At 44.0% G+C, this 8925-nt stretch overlaps 1 protein-coding gene across 2 annotated transcripts in view; it reads left to right on the top strand.

The window, feature by feature from the left end:
- Positions 1-3554: 3554 nt before the first annotated feature.
- Positions 3555-8925, top strand: part of PDGFC (platelet derived growth factor C) — a 219655-nt gene continuing 214284 nt past the window's right edge. The window contains exons 1-2 of one of the 2 annotated variants that reach the window (XM_078002393.1): positions 3555-3587; positions 4335-4568. In XM_078002393.1, coding sequence (XP_077858519.1) covers positions 4451-4568 — 118 coding nt within the window. In that variant the 5' untranslated portion in view covers positions 3555-3587; positions 4335-4450. Of the gene's footprint in view, positions 4569-8925 lie in introns of both variants that reach the window. The other variant, XM_001093265.4, reaches the window with a different exon arrangement.

The raw sequence follows: 8925 nt of genomic DNA, 5'->3' as shown, positions 1-8925 counted from the left end.
AAACCCTCTACCCTCAGCCACAGCAGGTAAACCCTTCTCAGATTAGCATTTGATACACTGGGGAGGTAAAAGCTACCTGATGCTAGCAGAATAAAATGTAATGAAAAGTGTCTCATTTCTTGGTTTGAAAAACAGGGTATTGATATATATCCTCGTAACCTAGAGATAGCGGGCCATATTTCTCAAGATGAGGTAGCTGAAAAAGTGGAGAGAAAAGAGGATGACTCTAAGACAGACTACTGACTTTATTTATTTATTTACTTCCTAATACAGTCTTTATTCCTGCTGTGGTCTGTGGGCATTTACTTTGCCTACTAATGATATCCTCAGCCCTGCCTTTTATAAATATATATATATATATATGTATATATATAAAATTGTTACTTGTCAGCCATTGTCAAAACACAATGAGTATTTAGGTAGAACAAAGCTTTCTGAACTTCAGGAATTCATGCTCAATTATCTGCCACTAAAATACTGAAAAGTCCTAGGGAAAGTCTTAAAACAACTTTGCACATATGCCTCTGTGTGTGTGTGCATGCACGTGTGTGTGTCTTAGGATCAAAACAGAAAAATAAAGAGCAAAAAAACGTAGATATGGTTTGTTTTGGGGCAAAAATATGTCCCCATGGTTCCTGCCCCTTTGGGTGTTAAGTGACTAGCTAAAGGAGTAGGTTGCTTTAAAATCTTATTTCACTTAAAAAAATTTAGTAGTGACACCCCCTCCCCCAAATTATCATTGTTAACCACCAAGTATATTCTTTAATAAGAATTTGTAGGTAATACTCTTCATGCATGCAGCAGCAACGGGCAATCCTTCTTAAGGTTTAAGAAAACATGAAAACCACAAAGAATGTTTGAAATTATTTTCTCTTGGTTGGTGGAACAGATGCCTTTCATCAAGGAAAATGCTTTGGCCAAAACAAAGCCATATTCATTTAAAATATATTGTTCAGTAATTGCACAGACTCTGGATTAAATAACATTTACTTTCAATGCAAAGATTTCATTTTTCTAGAAAAGGTTAACAAGCAAAATAGAGCAGGAAGACAGGCAGAGGATAATGTGTTAAAAGAATCAACTACGTCAAGGGCAAGAGCAGTTCAAGAAATGACAATGCAAGTACATTGAAAGGAAATTGGCCAATGTGGATGTGATTTTGTCTAGGGGTCATTCAGGAACACCTGGCTGACTTTATTTATAAGGCGATTGTCAAATCAATCTGTAGAATATGGATGAGGTGAAACGCAGAGGTAGAGTATTATTCTAGATCATCTGTAACTTTTCAAATACAACCATTGCGCTGAAATTCCAGGGAGAATGTAAGTGACTCCAATAAAGAAACCTGTCAGTCAGTCATGAGTGTTTATTTATTACCACCCTGTGCCAAGCACTGTTCTAGCCAATATGAAATGATACAAAATAAAGAGTAGTCATCACCCGTCCAATCTCCTGAGAGCAAATGGATTACATTTGCAGACACACACACACACACACACACACACACACACACACACACACACCCTCTATGTGGGTGGTCAGGAAACTCAACTCTGTGGACGTATAACAACTTCATTTAGAAAAATGCTGATTAGAAAACCAAACACACAAAATTAGAAAAACTGGAGAATAATGAATTTTATGACAAATAGATTACAATGGATTCATTGTAATCTTTTTTTTTAAATTTATTTAAATTTAAATCTTTTATTTAATTCCCATTATGTCATTAAAATTGGGAATAAAACCTTCACCCTCACAAATTTACAAAATATTTTTGGAATATATTATGCAAATATGGAGTCACACTGGCGTTGTGGAGCTGCTAACTGGAATAAAATACCATACTTGATTAAAAAAACCTTCTGTCCACTAAACTGTAAATTCCTTAAAGTCAAAGATCAGGTCTTATTTGCCTTTAATGTATATTTAGTACTCTGTAGATAGAAGTGGTAAAGGGATAAGAATGAATGAATGAGACAGGTGGGCGAAATTTTCAAGAATGAGACAGATCGGTGAAGTTTTAAAAGGTTTCAAAAAGGAAAAAAACAAGACGACTAGGATATTTCAAGCAGAAAGGTCTGGTTGGTTGGCCCCAGTCGGTGTCTGAGTATACAAAGAGGGCTTGGCATTTTCATCACCACTGAAGAAGGATCAGCTCCTGCTTTGGTCCAGTAAGAATATGTTCTTGCTCAAATGCCACTCCTTAGTTGCAGGGACATTGCTATTTTGGTTTTCTGTTCCAGCCCAAGTGTCCTTGATGGTCGAATTGTTGCATTGACTTTTTTTTTCACAAGAAGTTGGGTGATACTGCTGATTTGCCTGCCATGGCACTTGCTTGATATATATAGTTTTCATTTTGATTATTACACAAAAGTAGCTTCATTTTAAAATTCAATTTTCTGACTCTCTGCTTGTGCCTTCAACACATTCACAATGATTTTCTGCTTCTCCACGAAGAAAGCACGTTGGATCCTGTCACAGACACATTTAGCAGACATGGAACCACCATAGGCCCTGCTTGGCATGTGTGTTTCATTTCAGACTACCTCATAAGAACTTTAGGTCTTAAAGCATCAGCCTCTCTCTCCAAGTCAGCCTGAACACAAGCCACATACAGATTTCGGTTATTTCTCGACCTTTTTGGTGTAAATGTAAACAATTCTATCAACAGGGGTTCAGGGCAGCCTAGTTTTGTTAGAGGCTGTATTGTAGGAAAGTCCAAGGTTGCAGGATCCTTCTGAGTCCCTTAGACGCCGTTCTCAGAAGAGCTTGCTATTAGCTTAACGCTGCCCAACTACTACGTATGCTTCACCAGGGCAGGGACTTTTGTCTGTTTTCACTGCTACGGTTCCAGCCTCTAAACAGTGCCCGACAGAGTGGGCATTCAGTAAATATAGTACTTGTTAAATGAATGTTATTATTTTGGCTGCCTTTACTTTTGCTTTATCTGTCCTGCTTTACGGAGCTGGAAATTGGAGAAAAACCTTTGAATTCATTTCCCTTCTTTCCGTTCTGAAACTCTGGCCAAGGGTCCTAGCAAAGACCTTAGGGAGTGGGGATCCCTCTTGGAAACTAATGGCAAGTCCGGCGACAGGGGGCGGCAGAAGGAGAGTTGCAAGAAGTTCTTTCCCACTTCTTACTTCTGCAGCACCCTTCACCACCCATCGTGCTCTGTATTTGGGGTTAGAGGTATTCCGTGGAAAGGAAAGCTGGGGCCGCCTTGGCCGCGTTCCTCGCCTGGGCCATCGGGGTCTTGCCCACAGCGAGTCCCGCAACACCCCCTGTCTGCGCAGCACCTGTTAACAGCCAGTGGGCGGCCAAGCCCGCTCGCGCGGACGCGGCCCGGGGCTGCCCCTCCCAGAGGCGCCGACCCCCGCCCGCCCCATCGGCCGCCTGCGGGAGAGCCGCTAAGCCTCCCCCGCTCGCCAGCCGCGCGCTCCGCCCGGACTCGGCCCACGGCCCCCACCTCCTGTCTGCCGCCGGGCGGGGGGAAGGTAGAGAAGGGGAGGGGACAAGCCGGATCCTCCCGGCCGCCCCGGCCTTCCCTCTTCACCCCGTGCGGAGACGCCGCGCCGAGCCCCGAGGTTAGAGCGGAGCCCGAGGCGTGGGGGGAGGGGAGGGGAACGACCGGAGCCCCGCGGCGACCCCGAGCGGCCGAATTGCCCCAGGCTTTGAGGAGCAGGGGACGCGCCCGAACAAGGTGAACTTTGGTCGCGGAAAACTCAAGCCAGGTGCCGGAATCCGTGCTGCGGCGCTCGGGACGCGGCGCCGACTGCGCGCCTGGTTGGGGAGCAGGAGCCCCGGGGCCTCTCTCCGCCTGCGCCTGGGCCGGTCTCGGCCCGGAGCCCCCCGGCCCCGCTCCGGCGCCCCGGCCCGTGGGACCAGCCGCGGCGCCCTCGCCTTGTTTCTTCCCCCTCCCCCTTCGGGGGTGGGGGGTGGGGCGGGGGAGAGGGGCGCACGGAGAGCCGCATCTATTGGCAGCTTTGTTATTGATCAGAAACTGCTCGCCGCCGACTTGGCTTCCAGTCTGGCTGCTCGCGACCCTTGAGTTTTCGCCTCTGTCCTGTCCCCCGAACTGACAGGTGCTCCCAGCAACTTGCTGGTGACTTCTCGCCGCTCCCCCGCGTCCCCACCCCCTCATTCCTCCCTCGCCTTCACCCCCACCCCCACCACTTCGCCAACAGCTCAGGATTTGTTTAAACCTTGGGAAACTGGTTCAGGTCCAGGTTTTGCTTTGATCCTTTTCAAAAACTGGAGACACAGAAGAGGGCTCTAGGAAAAAGTTTTGGATGGGATTATGTGGAAACTACCCTGCGATTCTCTGCTGCCAGAGCAGGCTCGGCGCTTCCACCCCAGTGCAGCCTTCCCCTGGCGGTGGTGAAAGAGACTCGGGAGTCGCTGCTTCCAAAGTGCCCGCCGTGAGTGAGCTCTCGTCCCAGTCAGCCAAATGCTCCTCCTCAGGCTTCTCCTGCTGACATCTGCCCTGGCCGGCCAGAGACAGGGGACTCAGGCGGAATCCAACCTGAGTAGTAAATTCCAGTTCTCCAGCAACAAGGAACAGAACGGTGAGTCTTTCCCCCATTCTCCCCCTGCTTGTTTCTCGCTGTGTGTGTTAACGTTGGCATTGTGCGTTGGTATGTGATGTATACCAGACTGCGAAGGTATCTTTGGTCTCTACATGCAAATGCGCGCTCCGTTCACTGGCATGGACTGTTGAAGGTTAAGTGTAGTTTGCAACTTCGGGAGCTGCCACAAAGCTCCAAGAGGGCAACGTGAGTGCCACTGCAGCCTCAGTTAGAGTGAGGACATTCTGGGAGCGATTGTGAACGTCAGTTCAAATGCACATTGCAGGTTCGCTCATTGCCAGAGTTAGAAGTTCAAGAACTGCCTCTAAAAACGAATCCAAAATGAATGAGTCTTGGCATGTTTGACTTTACTCAGATTTGGGGAGGGCGAGGGGGATCGGTCAGGAAATGTATCAGCCGCATGAATTGAAGCACTCTAGGTCGAAGTCATCAATTAATCAATGAGTAGATAGGAAATATAGAGGTCAAGAGGCTGTGTGGTAGTTTTTAGAGGAATTAAAAAGTGTATTTCTCTTGCGCCCTATTTTTTGTTTTTTAAACTTGCCTTTGTACTCTGAAGTCCTTACCTTTCTGGTGGTGTGTTTTAGTATGTGTCGGTGAATGACTGCTATTTTGTGTGTGCTGGAAGCGACTTAATCCTGCATAGGAAATGAGAATTACTTTCAGCTTTCAAGTGTACCTGAAATGTTTCGAAAACTCTCAGATGCAAGTTCCCTTGGGCTGGGATTGCACAGAGCTGGAGAAAGGCTCCTTTCATAAAGCCAGGGCAGCTTCAGGGTGTGTAATTTGCTTAGCCTCTGAACCCATATGATTTACATCATTCAATTTCTAAACTCTTTTTCTCTTCATCTACCATTATGAAGTCATTTTTGAGAATACTTTGTAAATAGAAATTTTATACTGCACATGAAACCACAGTGTTCATGTAGGCTGTCTAAAATTGGAATGTTTAATGCCCTGTTTACAAGTGGTGGCTCTTACTGTTATTTGAAAAGGAATATACATGTTTTTACTGCTTTGTATATCATCGATTCTGTCACTTCATTAACCATGCAAAATGAACACAAATGGCATAACTGCAAAATTAAAATGGGGTGTGCTATAGTTTTAAGTCACAGTGATTTTTTTTCCTTTTCATATCAGGGTATTTCAAACCTTCAACTTTGAATTTAAACTCTATGAAGTGTTCATGTTTAAGAAAGCACAGAAAGTTTTAGGGTATAAAAATAGATAAAACAAGGATTCTGCGGACTTTTGCAAACATTATTTGTATTTGCTGCTGCACAGCAAGACATAGTATCACATTTATCAGCCAATATTAGTATGGTGGTGCTTACAACTTGCTAATGTGATGGCACATGGCACCTGCAGGCTCCTTGAGCTGCTGATCAAAGGGCAGCCTAGGGATCTATCTCTAATCACAGTAGCTGCAGAGGACTGGGGGAAAGTGATCAAAGGAGCCACAGCACCAGCTGTACTAGTGCAGGAAACAGATCAGACCAACCTTTGTTCTTTCTCATGTAAAATAAATGTCCAGTTCAAAATATTGCTTCTTACTAGACAAGCTCCTCCATAATGACAACAATGCACAATATTCCTGGCTTCCTGGCTTCTGTTTTTTACTGTTCCTGTCCCATATCATTTCTCCTATTGCCTTGTCTTATCAAGCCTTTCTTGGCATCTCCCCGAATCTCTTTGCTAACCTGTGCTTCTCTTTGTCCTTTCCTTGTAGTTCTCTCTTGTGTTCCACATGCTGTCATCACTTCGTAAGGGGCCCAGAGCTGTCGTGAAGCATGTGGTTATAGGCCACTTTACCCAAGTAGGTTCACACCTTCAGGAGAGATGAGTTCATTAAGCCAGGCCACACACATTCTGTTGCCATCTGAAGCTGGGCCATTTCCATTCCTAAGATGCATGATGCCAAAAATTGCTGCTTGTTTCCTAATCTGTGGGCAGAGTTTTGGGCTATGTTAGGGGTTGGTCTATGTTAAGGATGGCGGCAGGAAGTAACTAGAAGTAGAGGAACTACTTGCAGTTTTTTAGCCCAAGGAGAAGTGGCACTGGCCAGCACTAGGGGGCAATATAGAGCTATTTTCTTGCACATACTCAGGTTGATTTTTGTACGTCAAAGTTTGAAGATGTGAGGATAACAGGTGGGTGCTGAAGAAGATTCCCCTGGAATGTAATCAGATTTGTTAGAGCTACTACCATTACCATTAGTACTACTACTTCTACTTCTTCTTTTTGACTTTCAAATTTTCCATTATGTGGATAACTTTTTGCCCACATACTGAATTATGATTGATTTTTTATTGGCCTCTTGCTTTCTCAATTTTGACGGTTGTACAGTCCTGTAAATATGAACCCTCCTTGAGGATACCACGTAGAAGATCCCATTGGCCCAGATCCCATTGACCCAGTTCGTGCATTGAATCATTTTGTGAACGGTCTTCTCTAACTCTGAAATGTCCAAATTGATATGACTATAGCAGCTCATTCTTGTCTTCAAGGACCCCTCCTCATGATACTCTCTTTTCTTGAGTATTCTAAAGTCCCTAATGGTGTTTATTCAATCAGTTACCTCTGGCTGCTTAGTTTTAGTATTAACTTGGTGTTTCAAGAGGAGGTAGGGCCGGGCGCGGTGGCTCACGCCTGTAATCCCAGCACTTTGGGAGGCCGAGGCGGGCGGATCACAAGGTCAGGAGATCGAGACCACGGTGAAACCCCGTCTCTACTAAAAATACAAAAAATTAGCCGGGCGCGGTGGCGGGCGCCTGTAGTCCCAGCTACTCAGGAGGCTGAGGCAGGAGAATGGCATAAACCCAGGAGGCGGAGCTTGCAGTGAGCCGAGATCGCGCCACTGCACTCCAGCCTGGGCGACAGAGCGAGACTCCGTCTCAGAAAACAAACAAACAAAACAAACAAACAAACAAAAAACAAACAAACAAAAAAAGAGGAGGTAGAATTGGAAATTGATGGGTATAGCCAATGCCGCATACGTGGATTTAGACTGGATCATGTGGACATGGTTCAGAAGTAGCTTTGAAGGGTTAGTGTCATTTACACTATTGTTAGGTATCTGGTTTTTGACCTACCATTGGGTTGCAGTTCTTGCCACTTTTACTGTACAAACAGTTTTATCCTCTAATATTATAAGTTGGCTTCATAAACCATACTTAATTTGTAACCTTACTTCTGACCCTGTCTCACATATGAAAACAAGGGTTTTCAGATTTAACTTGAGGAAAGAGATTAAAAGATAACATTGACTTGCTTGGGGAGTGTCTGGTCTGTATACTTAGTATATGATCATGGTGAAAAATACTCATATTTTGTGCACACTGGTTTTAGATGAGAATGCCTATTGTGGAATGATTAAGTTCTGGGATGGTGCTTCTGAGTTGTAGCAGAATCATACATTCAGGAACAAAACAAAACCTACTTTGTCTGTTGCATACAGCGCAAAGAGATGTCAATGACAAAGTTGTTGGGGGAGGATTGCCTCTTCTACCTGTGTTGTTGGTGAGTGATTTTTAGTTTATTCATAGATCAAGAGCATGCGTATTATTTTTTCTCATTTTCTTTAGCCATTCCGAATTTGGATTTGGAATATGCTGCTGTTTGCTACGGTTGGTCTTATGAACATCAGTTATTGTATGTGTTCTTTTCCTCAAGGGCTTTCGTAGCATGTGGGGCAACTTACTTTGGTCTGCTGGTCATGCCCTTTTGCCTGTATCTTGTGTTCATGGATTTTCCGTCTCTTTTTATCAGTGCCAGCTTTCTCTTCCTACTGCCAATGTGCCTGTATCTAACAAAATTTAAGTTAAAAATGGAAAATTAAAAAAGGTGTCCAATCCCCTTACCATCGTTTATAGGCGGCAACTTCAAATCTCTGTTTTATCAAAAACAGGTAACCACAATATTTAGAACAGTGTCCACGAGTAAGTAGGCTCTAACTGCAGACTAAAGGGACTTTCCTGTAAGTTTCCCTATAAGTTTTATTGCGTGACCTTTGTGACATTTATTTTTGTTGTTTAAAGGCTTTTTTACAAAAAAAAAAAAAAGAAAAAACTTCCTCCTGGTTCTCTGCTGTTTGAGATAGTTGAGGAAGTTGAACAAGTACAGTGCCATTATGTAATGATGAATTTTGTCTTTTCACAGTAGGTGATTAAAAAGCTCTATTATATGGTAATTTTTCTTCTGTATCAACTGTAATCATAGATATTGGATGGATGATATATTTTGCTTTTACCACTAAAACATGTTTAGATTGGTTTGTAGGAAGCCTCAGGGATTAATATATCATTTGTAAAATAGTTGTAAATAGAGGATGGGA

This window comes from Macaca mulatta, chromosome 5 (genome assembly GCF_049350105.2).
Source record: "Macaca mulatta isolate MMU2019108-1 chromosome 5, T2T-MMU8v2.0, whole genome shotgun sequence".
Taxonomy (NCBI): domain Eukaryota; kingdom Metazoa; phylum Chordata; class Mammalia; order Primates; family Cercopithecidae; genus Macaca; species Macaca mulatta.
Note: the sequence above shows the minus strand (reverse complement) of the source record. Positions and strands in the feature narration are given on the sequence as shown.